This window comes from Suncus etruscus, chromosome 14 (genome assembly GCF_024139225.1).
Source record: "Suncus etruscus isolate mSunEtr1 chromosome 14, mSunEtr1.pri.cur, whole genome shotgun sequence".
Taxonomy (NCBI): Eukaryota; Metazoa; Chordata; class Mammalia; order Eulipotyphla; family Soricidae; genus Suncus; species Suncus etruscus.
In genome coordinates, this window is record NC_064861.1 from 27,283,403 (window position 1) to 27,302,904 (window position 19,502).

Below are 19,502 nucleotides of genomic sequence, written 5' to 3' on the forward strand. Positions count from 1 at the left end.
TGTTAACCCAGAAATTGATCCTAAGGATCATAAAATCAAAGCATGTGCTCTAGCACTTTGAACGATCTCCCTGGCCATTGTATATTCTTTTTTGTGTATGTGTGGTTTTTGGTTTTTGGGTCACACCCGCAGCACTCCGGGGTTACTCCTGGCTCAATGCTCAGAAATCGCTCCTGGCAGGCTCAGGGGACCATATGGGATGCCCGGATTCAAACCACCGTCCTTCTGCCTGCAAGGCAAAGGCCTTACCTCCGTGCCATCTCTCCGGTCCCCCATTGTATATTCTTTATGTTGCTTCTGATACTTTTTATTTTCTCTGTTGGTGCCGGTGGAGTGGCACTCGACAGTTTTCTTTAACTTAGTTCTCTACCTTACAGATCATTGTGTTTGTTTAGATATCTCATCCCTCCTCCCAAACCACGCAACTGTTTTCCCCACAGCTGCATGACTGTTTTATGGATGTACTGTTCTTAACCAGTTGCCTTTTTTGTTTTTGTTTTGGGGGCCACACCCAGTGGGCTCATGGGTTACCCCTGGCTCTTTGCTCAGGAATCACTCCTGGCGGGCATGGAGCAGCCATATGGGATGCCAGGGCTTGAGCCGTGGGTCAGCTGCATGCAAGCATAACTCACTATAGTTTCACTTTGGCCAACTAGTTGCCTATTAAATTCACTAATACAAGTGTTGCTTCACCAGAGATATGTATATATTATATCTGTAAGACAAATATACCATACTATCACTTTGGCCCAACTAGATGCCTATTAAATTCACTAATACAAACGTGACTTCAGAGTTATGCATAGATTGTATCTGTAAGACAGACTTGTAGTGGAGTTGCTGGTTTAAGAGTATATGTAATGGACCAGGCCTGTGCTCAAGTGGTAGAGCATATACTTTGCAGGTCCAAGTTCTAGGTTTTGAACTCTGGCATGGCATGACTGCATGGCTTTCCAAGCTCTGCCAGACAGAACACTGTTGGATGTGGCTCTCCAAACAGTTAAAAACTGTGTTTTCGGGCCGGAGAGATAGCATGGAGGTAAAGCATTTGCCTTGCATGCAGAAGGTTGGTGGTTCAAATCCCGGCATCCCATATGGTCCCCTGAGCCTGCCAGGAGCGATTTCTAACCCTTGAATGCTGCCAAGTGTAACCCAAAAACCAAAACAAACAGTTTTCATGAGTTTATAAAATAGTATAATAAGGGACCAGAGTGATAAATCTACCACAGTGGTAGATCGTTTGCCTTGCATGCTGCCAACCTGGGATGGCCCCAGGTTTGATTTCCGGCATTCCATGTGGTCTCTCCCAAACCTGCCAACAGTGCTTTTTTGGTTTTTTTGTATTTTGTTTTTTTGGGCCACACCCGGTGACGCTCATGAGTTACTCCTGGCTCTGAGCTCAAAAATCACTCCTGGCTCGGGGGACCATATGGGATGGATATCAGAGATTGAACCCAGATCTGTAATGGGTCAGCTGAATGCAAGGCAAACGCCCTACTGCTGTGCTATCACTCTAGCCCCCAGGAGTGGTTTCTGAGCGCAGAGCCAATAACCCAAGTGCCAGTGTGGCCCAAAAACACAAAATAGTTTTAATAAGTATTGCAAATTGTCCTATTCAGATATGTGTGTGTGTGTGTGTTTGTTTGGGGGTCGTGTGTGTGTGTGTGTGTGTGTGTGTGTGTGTTTGGGGGTCGTGCCCAGCAGTGGTTAGGTGTTACTCCTGCCTCTGCACTCAGAAATCACTCGTGGCAGGGTCAGCGGACCATATGGGATAGCAGGGATCCAACCTGAGTTGGCTGCATGCAAGGCAAATCCCCTACCCACTATGCTGTTGATCCAGCACATAAATTTTTTTTTTGGGGGGGGGGCCATACCCGATGACGCTCAGGGGTTACTCGTGGCTATGTACTCAGAAATTGTTCCTGGCTTGGGGGACCATATGGGACATTGGGGGGATCGAACCACAGTCCGTCCTAGGCTAGCATGGGCAAGGCAGATGTCTTACCACTTGCACCAATGCTTTGGCCCCTAAATTTATATATATATATATATATATTTTTTTTTTTTTAAATTTTTATTAGTCAAAGAACATCAAGAAAAATAAAACAGAACCTAAATTAATATATATAATAAATATAAATATGTATATAAATATATATATTTGGGGGGGGTTGGGCCACACCCGGCAGTGCTCAGGGGTTACTCCTGGCTGTCTGCTCAGAAATAGCTCCTGGCAGGCATGGGGGACCATATGGGACACCAAGATTTGAACCAACCACCTTTGGTCCTGGATTGGCTGCTTGCAAGGCAAACACTGCTGTGCTATCTCTCCGGGCCCAATTTATATTTTTAATGCAATTTAAATTAGTATTTTTAATGCAGTATATAAATTTTCTGTTATAGTTCATGGATTATAATGTAATGTGTTTTTCTTTTTATTTATTTGTTTTTTGTTTTGGGGCTACACTTGGTGGTGCTCAGGGCTTATTCTATTTTTTTATATATATATATATTTTTTTTTATTTAAACACCTTTATTACATACATGATTGTGTTTGGGTTTCAGTCATGTAAAGAACACCACCCATCACCAGTGCAACATTCCCATCACCAATGTCCAAAGTCTCCCTCCTCCCCACCCGACCCCCGCCTGTACTCTAAACAGGCTCTCCATTTCCCTCATACATTCTCATTATTAGGACAGTTCAAAATGTAGTTATTTCTCTAACTAAACTCATCACTCTTTGTGGTGAGCTTCCTGAGGTGAGCTGGAACTTCCAGCTCTTTTCTCTTTTGTGTCTGAAAATTATTATTGCAAGAATGTCTTTCATTTTTCTTTTTTTTTTTTTTTTTTTTTTTTGGTTTTTGGGCCACACCCGGTGACGCTCAGGGGTTACTCCTGGCTATGCGCTCAGAAGTTGCTCCTGGCTTGGGGGACCATATGGGACGCCGGGGGATCGAACCGCGGTCCGTCCTAGGCTAGCGCAGGCAAGGCAGGCACCTTACCTCTAGCGCCACCGCCCGGCCCGTCTTTCATTTTTCTTAAAACCCATAGATGAGTGAGACCATTCTGTGTTTTTCTCTCTCTCTCTCTGACTTATTTCACTTAGCATAATAGATTCCGTGTACATCCATGTATAGGAAAATTTCATGACTTCATCTCTCCTGACAGTTGCATAATATTCCATTGTGTATATGTACCACAGTTTCTTTAGCCATTCGTCTGTTGAAGGGCATCTTGGTTGTTTCCAGAGTCTTGCTATGGTAAATAGTGCTGCAATGAATATAGGTGTAAGGAAGGGGGTTTTGTATCAGGGCTTATTCTAACTCTGCTCTTAGGGATCACTCCTGGTGGACTTGGGCTATGTCCGGGTGCCAGGGATCAAATCTGGATTGGTTACATGCAAGGCAAATGCCCTACGCACTGTACTATTACACCAGTCCTTAACATATCCATGACTGGTCCGAGATAAAGTAACTCCAAGATTTCTTTTCCATGTATATTTATGGTTAATCTGGGCTTTGGAATGAGTCATGATTATGGCTTAACTTTACGTTTTTCTGATAACTACACATATAACTATTTGTGTGTGTGTGCCAAACCCAGCAGTGCTCAGGGCTAATTCCTTGCTCTGTTTTCAGGGATTATTCCTGTAGAGACTCTGGGGAATCATATGAGGTGCTGAGGATTGAACCCAGATTGGCCACATGCAAAGCAAACTCCATATTACTGTATTATTGTATTACTGTTTCTCTGACCCATATATATAGCTTTTTTTTTTTTTTTTTTTTTTTTTGGCTCACACCCGGCAGCACTCAAGGACTGCTTGCTCTGCGGTCAGAAATTCCCCACCCCACTCCCCTGTAGGCTCGGGGGACCATATGGGGTGCCGGGATTCGAACCACCGTCCTTCTGCATGCAAGGCAAATGCCCTACCGCTGTGCTATCTCTCCAGCTATATATATCCCTATATATAGCTTATTATAAAGGAAAAGAGCTCCTTAATACCTTTATTCCTTCACAAAGTATTTAATCTCCCGCATCCCTTAAACAACACCAGGAGTGATTCCTTAATGCAGAGCCAGGAATTTCCCTTGCAAATTGTTGAGTGTGGCCCGAAAACAAGGAAAGCAGGAAGGAGGGAGGGAGGGAGGGAGGGAGGGAGGGAGGGAGGGAGGGAGGGAGGGAGGGAGGGAGGGAAGGAAGGAAGGAAGGAAGGAAGGAAGGAAGGAAGGAAGGAAGGAAGGAAGGTTAAGTAGGTTGGTTAGGTAGGTAGGTAGGAAGGAAGGAAGGGAGGGAGGGAAGGAAGGAAGGAAGGAAGGAAGGTTAGGTAGGTTGGTTAGGTAGGTAGGTTAGGTAGGTAGGTAGGTAGGAAGGAAGAAGGAAGGAAGGAAGGAAGGAAGGAAGGAAGGAAGGAAGGAAGGAAGGAAGGAAGGAAGGAAGGAGAAGGAAAAGATAGCATGGAGATAGGGTGTTTGCCTTTCATGCAGAAGGACCATGGTTCGAATCCCGGCATCCCATATGGTCCCCTGTACCTGCCAGGGGCAATTTCTGAGCATAGAGCCAGGAGTAACCCCTGAGCGCTGCTGGGTATGACTCCCCCCCAAAAAAGATAACTTTTCAGTATTAGAATGTATCGAAAATTCCTTCTTTTTTTTTTTTGTTTTTGTTTTTGTTTTCGGGCCACACACGTTTGATGCACTCAGAAATTGCCCCTGGCTTGGGGGGACCATATGGGACACCTGGGGATCCGATCAAACCTTGGTCTTTCCTTGGCTAGCGCTTGCAAGGCCGACACCTCTAGCACCACCTCGCCGGCCCCCAAAATTCCTTCTTAAAGGATAGATCTGTTTTTCTTTCCTCTTTTTTTATGAGGGGTAAAAGGAGGTGACTAGGGTACTGGAAACCTCGACGGGTAGGTGGGTGAATGCTTCCTGCAGACTGCACCCCTGGAAACTGGAGCTCTGCACTGTCCTTGCCCACCCAAGGATAGGTAGGTCTTTTTGGGAGCTTGGGGGAAAGCACACCCAGTAGTATTCAACAGTTACTCCTGGTTCTACACTTAGGAGATACTTCTGGCAATCAAACCTGGGCCAGCCACATGCAAGTCAAACGCCCTACCTAATTTTTGTTTTTTTGGTTTGGTTTTTGGTTTTAGACTATCCAACAGTGCTCAAGGGTTAATCTTGGCTCTGCACTCAGAAATCATGAATCACTTCTGGCTGACTTGGGGGGAACCCTATGGATGCTAGAGATTAACCTGGATGCTGCATGTGCGACCAGCTCCTAACCTGCTGTCCTATTGCTACAGCCAAGTGCGCGCGCGCGTGCGTGCGCACGCACACACACACACACACTTTTTTTTTTAAAGAATCAAAATTAATGCATTTTTGAGTCTCTGGGTTCGGTTTTTAGCACTGGGGAGAAAAGAAAAGGTATTTTTCCAAATGAACAGAAATTACATTTTGCATTTGGTTTTTAATACTTTTTACTTCATCTAGAAAGTAGTCACACAGAAAAACATTAGTGACTGGGCTGGAGAGCTAGCATGGAGGTAAGGCGTTTGCCTTGCATCCAGAAGAAGGTCGGTGGTTCAAATCCCGGCATCCCATATGGTCCCCCGAGCCTGCCAGGAGCAATTTCTGAGCATAGAGCCAGAAGTAACCCCTGAGTGCTGCTGGGTGTGACCCCCCCCTCCAAAAAAAAACAAAACCAAAAAACAGTGATGACACTACTCTAAATGATTTAAATAATTGCATCATTTTCAGTGTTTCAGATATTCTAGAATACTTTCCTGTTCGCAATTTTTTTTATTCCAAAGTGATAAATCTAAACCTTTAACTTTCAACACGTTTTCTCTTTTTAAAATGTGGTATGTAATGAGGAATTTTTCATTTTGTAGGGTATCAGTTAGCCGAGCAATCAAACCCTTTGCAGAACCTGGCCGCCCTCCAGACTGGTTTTCTCAAAAAGTAAGTTCTGAAGATCAACCTTGAGATGTGAAGTTCATTCCCTTCCAGATCCTGCTCTTTAATCACAACATATTTATACTTAGAAGAGAAGGAATTAAACTGAAGAGAGGGAAAAGTGTTTGACCCATCTTTTATTTTTTTCATTGTAAACAAGTCTACACATCTGTATTTGTAGTACAAACTATCCTTATCAGTGGAGCTGAATAGTTAAGAGTCCTTTTGGAATTAGACACATGTAGGTTTAGTAGAGCTCTGCTCTAAAACTTTGAATCACAAGGTCCAGAGAGATAACTCAAAGGGATAGAGTACATATAAGTGTACTAGGCTCTAGAGATCCTAACACCCCATGACCATCAAGAATTTTGTAACCCCTAAGCACTGCTGGTTATAATCTCCCAAGTAAAATGAATAAATTAAACTTTGGGCCACAAACCAGGGAGATGAGGGCTTGAGTTCTGTATCTGGCACTACATATAATCTCTCCTTCCCCCAGAATTGTCAGGTCTGACCCCTATCAAAAAGAAGAAAATTTAAAGATTTTGGACCATCAGCCTGTTTTTATTTGTTAGGAAGTAGCTAAAAATCAGATCTGCAATTTTTATGTGTCTAAGGTCCTGGGTTGGATATCTAGTATCCAAAAAATAAAAGTAGCTTTAATATTGTAAAGATAGAGTTGAAGGGGCCAGAGAGATAGCACAGTGGTAGGGCATTTGCCTTGCATGCAGCCGAATGGCAGTTCGAAAACTGGCATTCCATATGGTCCCCTGAGCCTGCCAGGAGCAATTTCTGAGTGCAGAACCAGGATTAACTCCTGAGCGCTGCCAGGTGTGACCCAGAAAACAAACAAAAACGTTGAGGGGCAGGAGTGATTTCTCAGTGGGTAGGGCCATGTGTGTATGTTGCCTTGCATGTAGCCAACCCAGGTTTGATCCCCGGCATCCCATATGCCTACCAGGGGGATTCCTGAGCTCAGAGCTAGGAGTAACCCCTGAGTGCAGCCAGGTTTGGGTCCTCTCAAAAAAAAAAAAATAATAAGAGTTGAGGTTAGTGAATACTTAAAAAGCATTTAGTATATTATCTGACAGATGATAAGTATTGAGACAATAGTAACTACCAATATTGGAGATTAGGTTGTCATTCTCATAATCCATAAATTTGAAGCAAAAATTATTTCTTTTCTGTTAATAACACTTGATTTTATTGCTGAGTAATTTGTCTTGTTTGAAATCCACTCAGATTTTATATACAGTTCCTCTGACTAAATTCTGATTTGTTGATATATTGATAGGTCTAGAATTGCTCATTTTATTTTCATATTTTTCCATAGCATTGTGCTTCCCAGTACTCAGAGCTTCTAGAGACCACCGAGACACCAAAGTGAGTACAAGATAAGCACTTAGTAAAATCTCTTAAGTAGAAAGTATTCACTTAGTAGGTCTGATTTATAGCTTTTTGTATTACTAGGTAATACAAGTATAGTAGAAGTAATCTATGATTTGGTGGTAGAGAAGACCTGAAAATGCTAGTGTGATAAAAGTTATGTTTATGTGTGGTTCTTATATTTTCCCAGACGCAAACGAGGTGAAAAAGGAGAAGTGGTAGAAACTGTTGAAGATGTCATTGTTAGGAAACTGACTGCAGAACGAGTTGAAGAACTAAAGAAGGTGATAAAGGAAACCCAGGAAAAATACAGGTACTTCTCAGAGAGTATTCCAAGAAAAGGAGTGACATTGAATAATAGTCAGAGCTCAAATGGTTGCCACATGCCTACTTTGTGTGTCTTGAGTTTGACGCTAGCACTTCATGGTCCGCTAAATACGATGCTCAATGTTACCCTAGTGGCCTGACCCTCACCCCACGAAACCAGCATTGCAGGACTCTGGCATTGTTTAAATTTTTTTTTTTTTTAATGAAAACCAATAAGGGCTGGAGTGATAGCACAGCGATAGGACGTTTGCCTTGCACGCAGCTGACCCAGGACAGACCTTGGTTCTATCCCCAGCATCCCATATGGTCTCCCAAGCCAGGAGTGATTTCTGAGCACATAGCCAGGAGTAACCCCTGAGTGTCACTGGGTGTGGCCCCCCCCAAAAGAAAAGAAAAGAAAAGAAAAAACCCAATAAAGCTAATTATCTACTTCTGTCTTTTTTTTTTTTTTTTTTTTTTTTTACAGACGGCTGAAAAGAGATGCAGAATTAATTCAGGCTGGGCACATGGACAGTAGACTGGATGAGCTTTGCAATGACATTGCAATGTGGGTTATATTGTTTATTTATTCTTTATTTCCTTTCCTTGGGGAGCAGACTTAATTTCTTTATATCCATCTCTTTAAAACTGAGATACTCTGAAAAAGAAAACAGCAGAGTTACAAGATTAGTGGAAGAATAGGGGTGCACATGTATGTGTGTGCGCGCATGTGTGTATGTTTTAGAAGGTAATATGATGGATCATTCATTTTACTGTGAGAACATAACTTAGTTCCAATTTAAAAGTGACTCTAGTTTTTCAGGATAAACTAATATTTAGGCAGTATACTTAAATTTCCTTATTTGGCTTGTAAGGATTTCTGTTTAGGCTTTCATAATATGCTAACTAGTAAAAAAAAATACTTTCCTGGATCCGAGAGATAGCACAGCGGTAAGGCGTTTGCCTTAAACGCAGAAGGACAGTGGTTCGAATTCCGGCATCCCATATGGTCCCCGGAGCCTGCCAGGAGGGATTTCTGAGTGTAGAGCCATGAGTAACCCCTGAGCACTGCCAGGTGTGACCCAAAAACCAATTTAAAAAAAAAACTTTCCTTTTGATGACACTGAGAAACATGTATAATATATCTGCCTGAAATCTATTTTCTTTTTAGGAAAAAGAAATTAGAAGAAGAGGAAGCTGAAGTAAAGAGGAAGGCTACAGATGCTGCTTATCAGGGTAAGGTGAACCTAGTACCTCCACTTATCAGTTGCCATGCTAACTAGAATTTGAAATTACTTTGTAACATGAAATTTACTAATTTCAATATTGGGCTGTTTGCTTTGTCATCTCTTTTACTAGAAAGAAAATATTTATGTTCAGGAAGAAACTCATGTCCTTTCAGAATACACAGACTTGGGGCCGGAGTAATAGTGCAGAAGTAGGACATTTGCCTTGCAAGTGGCTGACCCAGGACGGACCTGGGTTCGATCCCCGGTATCCCATCTGGCCCCCCAAGGCAGGAGCGATTTCTGAGCGCATAGCCAGGAGTAATCCTTGAGTGTCACTGGGTGTGAAACAGAAACAAAAACTAGCAAACGAAAACCAAAATACACAGGCTTAGTAAGGACACTAAACATAATTAAGATTTCAGGAGTTAGTGGCCTGTAAGAACCGGGATACTTTGGATAAGCTGAGAACTTAACACTTTAATTATTCTAGTACAGGCTCTGAGCTAATGAGATCATTCCCATTGATTGGTAAGAGTTCAATACTACATTGTTGAGGCTATTGATGGGGTGTGTATAAACTAATTTGTTTACTGGGAGAACTAGTTTTGGGAAAATGTGAGCCCTGGGTTTGATCATCCAATAGTGCCACAGGTGCACTGTTCCCCACCCCCCAAAAGATACTAAATGGGCCAGAGAGATAGTACAAGGGTTAAGGCACTTCACCTTGCAAGTGGTTGGTCCAGTTCAAGCCCTAACACCATGTATGCTCCCTTTAGCAAAGAGTCAGAAATGTACTACAGGTTATAGCTTAAAAAGCTTGAAAATGAAAAGACTTAAAAACTTACTGTTGGTGCCGGAGAGACAGCATGGAGGTAAGGCGTTTGCCTTGCATGCAGAAGGTCTTTGGTTTGAATCTCGGCATCCCATTTGGTCCCCTGAGCCTGCCAGGGGCAATCTCTGAGCATAGAGCCAGGAGTAACCCCTGAGCACTGCCGGGTGTGACCCAAAAACAAACAAACAAACAAAAAACTTACTGTTGGGGCAAGAATTAAAAAACCTTGTTTTCTGGGTTGGAGAGATAATAGTACAGCCGTTAAGGTGTTTACCTCAGATATAGTGAACCTGAACTCGATCCCTGGCACTGTATGATTTCCTGAGTTCCACCAGTTGTGGCACAAAAACCCTTTTCCCCAAAAGAAAAACTTTCCTTAAAGTATTGGGAAAGGTTTTTCTTTTTTGGGAGGGCGGTGAGCTTATTTTTCATTTCAGCATCACACATTGACACTGCTCAGAACTTATTCCCAACTCTGGATTCAGGGCATAATGCTGATGGGTCTCTGGACTATATGTAGTGCCAGGGTCAAAATTGGATTGAGTGCATGAAGCACAAGTATCCTACCCAGGGCCGGAGCAGTGGCGCAAGTGGTAGAACATTTGCCTTGCCCACGCTAACCTTGGATAGTCACGGTTCGATCCCCTGGCATCCCATATGGTCCCCCAAGCCAGGAAAGATTTCTGAGCACATAGCCAGGAGTACCCCCTGAGCATCACTGGGTGTGGCCCAAAAACCAAAAGAAAAAGAAGTATCCTACCCATTGTACTCTCTCTTTGGCCCTGAAAATTTAATTTTCTATTTCTAGTAAAAACTCATGGGCCCGGAGAGATAGCACAGCGGTATTTGCCTTGCAAGCAGCCGATCCAGGACCTAAGGTGGTTGGTTCGAATCCCGGTGTCCCATATGGTTCCCCATGCCTGCCAGGAGCTACTTCTGAGTAGACAGCCAGAAGTAACCCCTGAACACCGCCGGGTGTGGCCCAAAAACCAAAAAAAAAAAAAAAAAAAACTCATAATGTTACTTTATTGTGGGGACCATGGAGTTGTTTGGTTTTGTTTTTGGGTCTTTGGCAATGGGAGAATTGGGAGAATTTGATAAATAGTTTGGCAGTGCTCGGGGTTACTTCTGGCTCTTATTCTGCGATCACTGCTGGCAGGCTAGGGATTGAATTTGTGTTGGTTATGTGCAAGACAAGCATTTACCTGCTGTATTGTACTATCACTCCAGCCCCAGAATTGTAGCATCCTTATTTGTCCTGTATCATACAATATCAGTAATGCCTGGTTTGATTTATTTTTTTGTTTTATGTTCTAGCTCGTCAAGCAGTAAAAACACCCCCTCGGAGATTACCCACTGTTATGGTTCGCTCACCGATAGATTCTGCCTCCCCGGGAGGTGATTATACACTAGGGGACTTGTCTACAACCACTATGGAAGAGACCACATCTGGGGTGAGTGTATTTCCATAAACATGAAACTGATCAGAAAAGGGACAGCAAGCCAGCAGAAGGATGAATGACAAGGAAACCACTTTGGCCTAGAGGCAACTTCCTCTTTAGGTTTGAATGCTACGGTTATGATTTTCCACGTCTGTGTTTGAATATAAGGATGGACACTTAAAGGTTTTTGCTCTTTTTAAGATCTACATAAAAGACTATATTAAGGAAATGTTTAAGTATATTAAAACATTCATATTGAAGTAAGGAACAGTTTTTTTGTAAATACAATAATAGTAGTAGGTAAGAAATTTCTAAAGGCTGGTTGAGTGGAATGCTTGGGTCATTGTGGATTTGAGAGGGTGAAAGAAAAATTACAGAAAACAGTATGATTGAGTAGGAATGGTAGAAGGTTTCTGGACAATTCCTCTCAGCATTAATAAAGTAATAGTTAGACACATTAACCCATCCAGATTAGTAGGGAGCCTTCCAGAGTTTAAGAAGTTAGATAAAGGTTCTCTGTTGTCTCTTAGGTAACCCCTGGGACTTTGCCGAGTACCCCAGTCACCTCGTTTCCTGGGATTCCTGACACCCTTCCTCCAGGCTCTGCACCCTTAGAAGCCCCCATGACCCCAGTAACAGATGATTCACCCCAGAAAAAGATGCTTGGACAGAAAGCAACTCCACCCCCCTCCCCTCTGCTGTCAGAGCTCTTGAAGAAGGGCAGCCTCCTGCCTACTAGCCCCAGACTGGTATGGAGACTTCTGTGGGTGTTTGAGAGCTGTGGTGATTTAGTTCTTGGAAGGGAGTGCCTGGGACCTCAAATATGACATGGGGGAAAAATACAGATGAGAAAGATCTCCTAGTTAATATTAATTTAAAACAACAATACAAATGATAATGTCCTTGGATACTGAGGTATCTGAACCACAAATATTTTTGGTTCTCTTCTGTAAAGAACCCTTGTCAAATAAATTTTGAAAATTAGTTTTCCTTGGGTCTGAAAATATTAACTTTTAGTTTCATGAAGTTTGGTCAGCTGTTGGAGCTTATTTGGGAACTGCTAGTAAAGGAAAGCTTGAGTGTAGCCTTCACCTCTGTTCTTCCCTGTTAGGTCAATGAAAGTGAAATGGCTGTGGCTTCTGGTCACTTGAACAGTACAGGTGTCCTCCTAGAGGTAGGCGGGGTCCTTCCCATGATACATGGTGGGGAGATGCAGCAAACACCCAACACAGTTGCAGCCTCCCCTGCTGCCTCAGGTAAGTCACCACTGTTCCACTATCTACTTTACTTCCAAGATGTTGAACTTGGCATTGACTGCCTTTGGTCTAGACATTGTTACTAAGCAGCTGTCAGCCCTGCATTTAAACCTTTATAAAAGGTTATTTTACTTAATAAAGTCCCAGAAAATCCAAATAGTATATTCTAGAATATAATTAGAATTTTATATAAAATGTTAAGTTTATATGAAATTATTAAATAGCATTTTGTAAAAACAAATTGCATATCTATTCCACCTACAAAGTTCTCTGTGGAGAGCTTGATATAGCCAGGATATAGCCATGGCATATTGGTGAGAGGACTCGTGATCTTAATCATGAAACTGCTTCTTTTTTTTTTTTTTTTTTTTGGCCACACCCTGTGACGCTCAGGGGTTACTCCTGGCTATGCGCTCAGAAGTTGCTCCTGGCTTCTTGGGGGACCATATGGGAGCCGGGGGATCGAACCGCGGTCCGTCCTAGGCTAGCGCAGGCAAGGCAGGCACCTTACCTCTAGCGCCACCGCCCGGCCCCCGAAACTGCTTCTTTGTGACTTGCAAAAGGGTACTAGAAAAAATACTAGAGAATGGAGGAGTAAGATTTGAAAGTAGAAAATTATATTTCCAGTTTTCTACAAATGGATTTATATTATAACCTCGAGATATATAACTTAACTCTCCTTTTAGTTTGTTTGTTTTTGCTTTTTGGGCCATACCAGGCTATGCTCGGGGGATACTACTGGCTCTACAATCAGAAATTATTCCTGGCAGTGCTCAGGGATTGAAACTGGTCTGTGGATGGGGCCTGAGCTGTGACGCAGGGCATAAGGCGTCTGCCTTGCATGCACTAGTCTAGGACGGACTTCGGTTCGTCCACCAGTGTCAAATATGGTTAATCCCCCAAGCCAGGAGCGATTTCTGAGCACATAGCCAGGAGTAATTACCACTGAGTGTTTTTTTTGGCTCAAAACCAAAAAAAGGGGGCCAGCAAGGTGGCGCTAGAGGTAAGGTGTCTGCCTTGCAAGCGCTAGCCAAGGAAGGACCATGGTTTGATCCCCCAGCATCCCATATGGTCCCCCCAAGTCAGGGGCAATTTCTGAGCACTTAGCCAGGAGTAACCCCTGAGCATTAAATGGGTGTGGCCCAAAAAAACAAAAAAAAAAAAAAAGAAAGAAAGAAATTGGTCTGTGTACAAGGCAATCTCCCTGCCTATTGTACATTCCAGCCTCCCTACTGTACACTCCAGCCTCCCCAACTTAACTCCTTTTTTTTTTTAATGTTTATTTCTTTTGTTGTTTGTTTTTGGGCCTTGCCTGGTGGTGCTCAGGGTGTTGCTCTGGCCTCTGTGCTAAGGAATTAATTCCTGTTGGGCCCTGGGGACCATATGGGATGCTGGGGATTGGAACCGGTCAGCCACAAGCAAGGCAAATGCCCTACTCATTGTACTATAACTTTGACCTCCCACAACTTAACTCTTAAGCTGCTGCTGCTTTTTCTTTTAATTAGTTGTAATATGTGTAGTAGGAATTAAATAAGAGAGCAAAAATAACCCTTACCAAAAAAAATCAAGCAAGCATTAAATACTGGTATTTAAGGGGTATTGAATTTGGGTGGCTTGTATAGTATGCAGAATTGAAAGATTAAGTGCTCTATTTAGGGGTATGGTTTTTGTTGCTGCAGTCAATGATTAATTTCCTTTTGAAGAAAAATACCTTTTTTTTAATAAATGTTTGTTTTTGAGTGCTTTGGAACATTCCTAACTACACAAGATTTTGCAGTGGAGAGTAACTTGTTCGTAGGTAGTGAACTTATTTGATAGAGGAGTTTCTTTCTTCCTTGAGACTTGAAATTTTTCTGTGTGAGTCTTAAAATGGCTACTGCTTCTTATTCATGTGCTTTCTTCTTACGTCATTTTGTATACCTCTTTGTTAGGTGCTCCCACTCTTTCCCGGCTTTTAGAAGCTGGTCCTACACAGTTCACCACACCTCTTGCTTCCTTCACTACCGTTGCCAGTGAACCTCCAGTTAAACTTGTGCCACCCCCTGTAGAGTCTGTGTCCCAGGCTACCATTGTCATGATGCCTGCGCTGCCAGCACCGTCCTCTGCTTCGGCTGTCTCCACTTCTGAAAGTGTAGCTCCAGGTGCGTCCCTGACCCACGCCCTGAGCTGCCACTAGGTTTCAAATATCACCATAGGCTTCAGTTAGAGATAGTTGGCTCAAGAGCATCTTGGTCTCCATTGAGTTGCCAATTCAAATGCTCCTATTGTCCATGGACGTGTGCCTTGTTAATCCTTAGAAAAACCATAGATGTGAGAAAAGGTGGGTGGACATGAGTTTTTTCAGGAAAAGGCTAAGCACCTGAGTGGACTCAGAATGTATTTCTACCTTTCTAGATAAAGCTGGGAAAAAATTACAAGCAGATAGATGGTAATTTTCTGGCTTTTAAGTGTAAGAGTGAATTCTTAGGACTACTTGATGTTTATCTACAGCCTTGGTGTAATCTCCAGGTTGTTACTTGATATCAAATATGCTTTCTTTTTCTGTTCTGTAGTGAGCCAACCTGACACCTGTGTTCCTATGGAGGCTGTTGGGGATCCACATACAGTGACTGTTTCCATGGATAGCAATGAAATTTCCATGATTATCAATTCTATCAAAGAAGAGTGCTTTCGATCTGGGGTAACAGAAGCCCCTGGAGGATCAAAGGCTCCCAGCATAGATGGGAAGGAAGATTTAGATCTGGCTGAGAAAATGGATATTGCTGTGTCTTACACAGGTGAAGAGCTGGACTTTGAGACTGTTGGAGACATCATTGCCATCATTGAGGACAAGGTAAGTATGCAAGAAAACCCAAATAATCTCTCATGGGTCCTACGTAGGATTCTCTCCTCAGCCTCCTTGCTTCTCATAGTAAAAATTACATGAACAGGGGCCAGAGAGATTAGCACAGCATTAGGGCGTTTATCTTGTATGCAGCTGATCCAGGATGGATGGTGGTTTGAATCCCAGCATCCCATATAGTCCCCTATGCCAGAAGCAATTTCTGAGGGCAGAGCCAGGAGTAACCCCTGAGCACTGCTGGATGTGACCATCTCTACCATCTCTGCCATCTCCACCCATTTCCATCTCTATAATCTCAAAGCCCTTTGGTGTTGATATATAGTATATATATATATATATAATCTGTGTGTGTGTGTGTGTATTTATATCTGTATAAATATATAGTCATTCCCCCCAACCATCACTGTTACTGGTTTGCACAGGATAGATGCCTGTCCATTGGTTGCTTCTACTACATGGAGAAGATGGAGAAAGAAACTACAGATTCAGGCCACCTCATTTGGTGCTAATAGAATTAAGGGATTTGGGCTTCTTTATATGACTTTAACAGCGTATGTTTTATGGGACAGGTGGATGATCATCCTGAAGTGCTGGATGTGGCAGCAGTGGAAGCAGCACTGTCATTCTGTGAAGAGAATGATGATCCCCAGTCCCTGCCTGGCCCCTGGGAGCATCCTATCCAGCAGGAGCGGGACAAGTCAGTACCTCTTCCTACATCAGAGATGACAGTCAAGCAAGAGAGGTTGGACTTTGAGGAAACAGAAAACAAAGGAATCCATGAACTAGTGGACATCAGAGAGTCTAGTGTGGAGATCAAAATGGAACCTGCAGAACAAGAGCAAGGAATTTCTGGAGCTGAACTAGCTGGAGTTATCCCAGCCACAAGTATGGAGCCTCCAGAACTCAGGAGTCAGGACTTAGATGAGGAGCCCAGAAGTACTGTAACTGGAGAGATTGCTGAAGCAGATGTTTCCAGTGGGAAAGGCGATGAGATTCCGCTTACAGCTGTGAAGACAGAGGTATTTAGGATCAGGGATGGGAGGGAGGGAGGATTTACATCTTCAGTAAGAAGTAACAAGTTAGGCCTTTCGTTTTCTTGCTTTATTCTTCTGACATATTTGTGACTAAAGTTCATAGATAAAATAAATGCTAGTGATACTTGCTAGCTTAGGTGGCTACTAGAATCATATGTCTTCTATAGTTTTATTGTTTAGCTTTACTATTACTGATGGGTAAAATAATGTATGCTAAATTGATTTATCAGTACTTATAGCATTTTTTTTTTTTCAGGCATCCCCTGAAAGCATGTTGTCTTCATCACATGGTTCAAATCCAATTGAAGATTCATTAGAGGCAGAAACTCAGCACAAGTTTGAAATTTCAGGTAAATAATTAGGCCAGGAAATCTGTACTCTTAAACTAACTTGAAATTATGTACCTGGCTTCTAAGGGATTGCGGGTTGTGGGCAAGTTGAGGAGAAAGAATAGGTCAGCATGAAAAGGAGAGCTACAGGGAATTGTCCACAGGAAGGGGAAGGCTAAGGTGGAAAAATCTTCAGGTAGTCTTTCTCTCCTCTGCAGACTCATTGAAAGAAGAATCAGGGACTATTTTTGGAAGCCAGATAAAGGTATTTCAGACTTTTCTTTTATTCCTCTTGCTGTGTGAATAGATTCCCTATAGCACCACCTTTTAAATGAATTTTAGTAAACTTGCATTTTTATTTTGAAATGAGACTTGTTAAGGATTTGCATGGGGAAAAGTTGCAGTGGACATTCAGTTTTAGTAGGAATGTTATGGCAACTTGTGCTTCCCATTTGACAGAAGGTATGACTATCACACAAAGCTTTTTTTACACACACAATGCACGAAGAAGCATTGATAGATTCAGAGAGATACAGAGTCAATTAGGGAAGGGCCAGAAAGAACATCACAGAAAAGTGATTATTTATTATACTATTTAGAGAAAGTCACCTATAGCTCTCTTTAGAGTTACGTAAGCACTGGTAATCGGTAGCTTTAAAGTAATGATGTGAGCTTGCTCCATCAGGTGAGATAAAAAATAAAAACTATTTTTGATAACTTTGTACCCAGGGTCAGAGTTCCTCACAAGAGCAAGGGGAAAGAAGGAACGCCTGTTAGCTTTAGTCTTAAGTAAGTAGCTTTTTTTTCTTTCCTTTTAAAAAAGATCCTGGGTCTTACTCTTGTCCAGGTTCTGAATTATTCTGTCAGTCAGTATCTATCAGCAGATGATAGTGTAAGTGTTAGAGGGCTCAGTCAGGAAGTAGTGTGAGGCTGATTTGCAAGAACTGATCTAACCCAAAATATAGATTATGTTTAATAATAGTTAGCTGGATAGCTTTGCTTGTATTTATTGACTGGAGAACACTGTATCTAAGGATACCCCAGGTGAGGATGAGGAAGAAGATGGAGTCAGTGAAGCAGCCAGCCTAGAGGAACCGAAAGAAGAAGATCAAGGAGAAGGCTACTTGTCAGAAATAGATAATGAACCCCCTGTGAGTGAGAGTGACGATGGCTTTAGTATCCACAATGCTCCACTACAATCGCATACACTGGCAGACTCCATCCCCAGCAGCCCTGCTTCTTCACAATTGTGAGTATCTGAGATTCTCTGAGTTCAAAACAGAAGTTAGAAAGGTTCTTTGGGCATACACCCTACCTTCTCTGGCCCCAGCATCATCTTTTCTTGACCTGAAACACATAGTTGACAGGAAACAATTTGTTGGATTTGTTTGTTTGTTTTTTAATGACTTATGGACTTCTGCCTTATTTTAGTTCTGTCTGTAGTGAAGATCAGGAAGCTATTCAGGCACAGAAAATCTGGAAGAAAGCCATAATGCTTGTTTGGAGAGCAGCAGCTAATCATAGGTGAGTAGATATTATCAATCAGAACATTTTCTCATAGTTCTCCTTGATAACATCTAGAGAAAATTCTTGATTCTTCTGCTTCTTAGGGAAAAATTTCCAGTTATGTGAACTCTTGAAGGATAAGTCATAATGTGTCTTCTTTTTATGACAGGTATGCCAATGTCTTCCTGCAGCCTGTTACGGATGACATAGCACCTGGTTATCACAGCATAGTGCAAAGGTAAGGCATGACCAATTTAGTGTGTTGACTTGCTTGGATAGTAACTTGTCTAGATTGGGTGGACATTTGCTTTAGGTAGTAAGTTTTAAGAAACGTTTCTGATGTGAGTAAGTGTGACCTAATGTTAAATTTATTTTGCTAGTTTGACTGGATTGACAGTGGTAGTCTGAGCTCAAGGGACTAGATACATGTCTGGCATGCACAAGGTCCTGGGGTTGACTCCTGACAACTGCATGGCCTCTTTACCACCTCTTATTGTATCCTGGGGACCTCCAGTACCACTGGGGAGCCTCCAATTATTTTTTCTTTTTTGTAGACAGATTGACTTTGTTCTTGAAGTTAAGTACTTGTTTAGTTAGAGTCTTGGCATTTTAATGGATACTAAAGGATATTGGAGCCCTGTCAGCTGATACCTAAGGGGTATGGATGAAAAGATTTTTGTGGTGATAATATATTCACTTAGATTCTCCTATCCCTTCAACTGCCATTTACTCCTGTTCTTTTCAGACCTATGGATCTATCAACTATTAAGAAAAACATTGAAAATGGACTAATCCGCAGCACAGCTGAATTTCAGCGTGACATTATGCTGATGTTCCAGAATGCTGTAATGTATAATAGCTCAGACCATGATGTCTATCATATGGCAGTAGAGATGCAGCGAGATGTCTTGGAGCAGATCCAGGTATTTTGAAGATCCTTAAATGTTTTAGTAAGGATATAGTGGAAGTATCTCAAGGGAGGAATTCATATTGAAAGGGGGTGCTATGTATTTTACCATCAGGGACAAAGAAATAGAGCATTTTTGTTTGGGGGTTGGATGGGATCATGGGGTTTGGGCCGCATCCAGTGGTGCTCAGTGATATGCTCAGCTCAGTGCTCAGGGACCATGCAGTGCCAGGAATCAAACCTGGGCCTCCTGCATACAACGCATGTGCTCAACCCCATTGAGCTATCTCTCTGGTCCAGAAGTTTATTCTGAACTGATTTGTTAGTTTTTATATGTTTATTTGAGAGTTGAAATAATAATCTACCTTTTGTTGGGCAGATAATTTCAATTTCCTGAAACTTTTTAAATAAAAAAATTCTTTTTTTTTTTTTTTTTTTTTTGGTTTTTGGGCCACGCCCGGCGGTGC

The 19,502-nt window shown here is 42.3% G+C and overlaps 1 protein-coding gene across 3 annotated transcripts in view; it reads left to right on the forward strand.

Moving 5' to 3' along the window:
- Positions 1-19,502, forward strand: part of BRD8 (bromodomain containing 8) — a 32,935-nt gene that overhangs the window by 9,728 nt on the left and 3,705 nt on the right. For 2 of the 3 annotated variants that reach the window (XM_049785989.1, XM_049785988.1), the window contains exons 3-18: positions 5,903-5,972; positions 7,300-7,349; positions 7,543-7,665; positions 8,146-8,226; positions 8,830-8,894; positions 11,037-11,173; positions 12,273-12,417; positions 14,349-14,558; positions 14,970-15,250; positions 15,829-16,278; positions 16,550-16,643; positions 16,841-16,887; positions 17,657-17,871; positions 18,054-18,146; positions 18,298-18,366; positions 18,874-19,051. In XM_049785989.1, the coding sequence (XP_049641946.1) occupies positions 5,903-5,972; positions 7,300-7,349; positions 7,543-7,665; positions 8,146-8,226; positions 8,830-8,894; positions 11,037-11,173; positions 12,273-12,417; positions 14,349-14,558; positions 14,970-15,250; positions 15,829-16,278; positions 16,550-16,643; positions 16,841-16,887; positions 17,657-17,871; positions 18,054-18,146; positions 18,298-18,366; positions 18,874-19,051 (2,308 nt within the window). Of the gene's footprint in view, positions 1-5,902; positions 5,973-7,299; positions 7,350-7,542; positions 7,666-8,145; positions 8,227-8,829; positions 8,895-11,036; positions 11,174-11,691; positions 11,911-12,272; positions 12,418-14,348; positions 14,559-14,969; positions 15,251-15,828; positions 16,279-16,549; positions 16,644-16,840; positions 16,888-17,656; positions 17,872-18,053; positions 18,147-18,297; positions 18,367-18,873; positions 19,052-19,502 lie in introns of all 3 variants that reach the window. The other variant, XM_049785987.1, reaches the window with a different exon arrangement.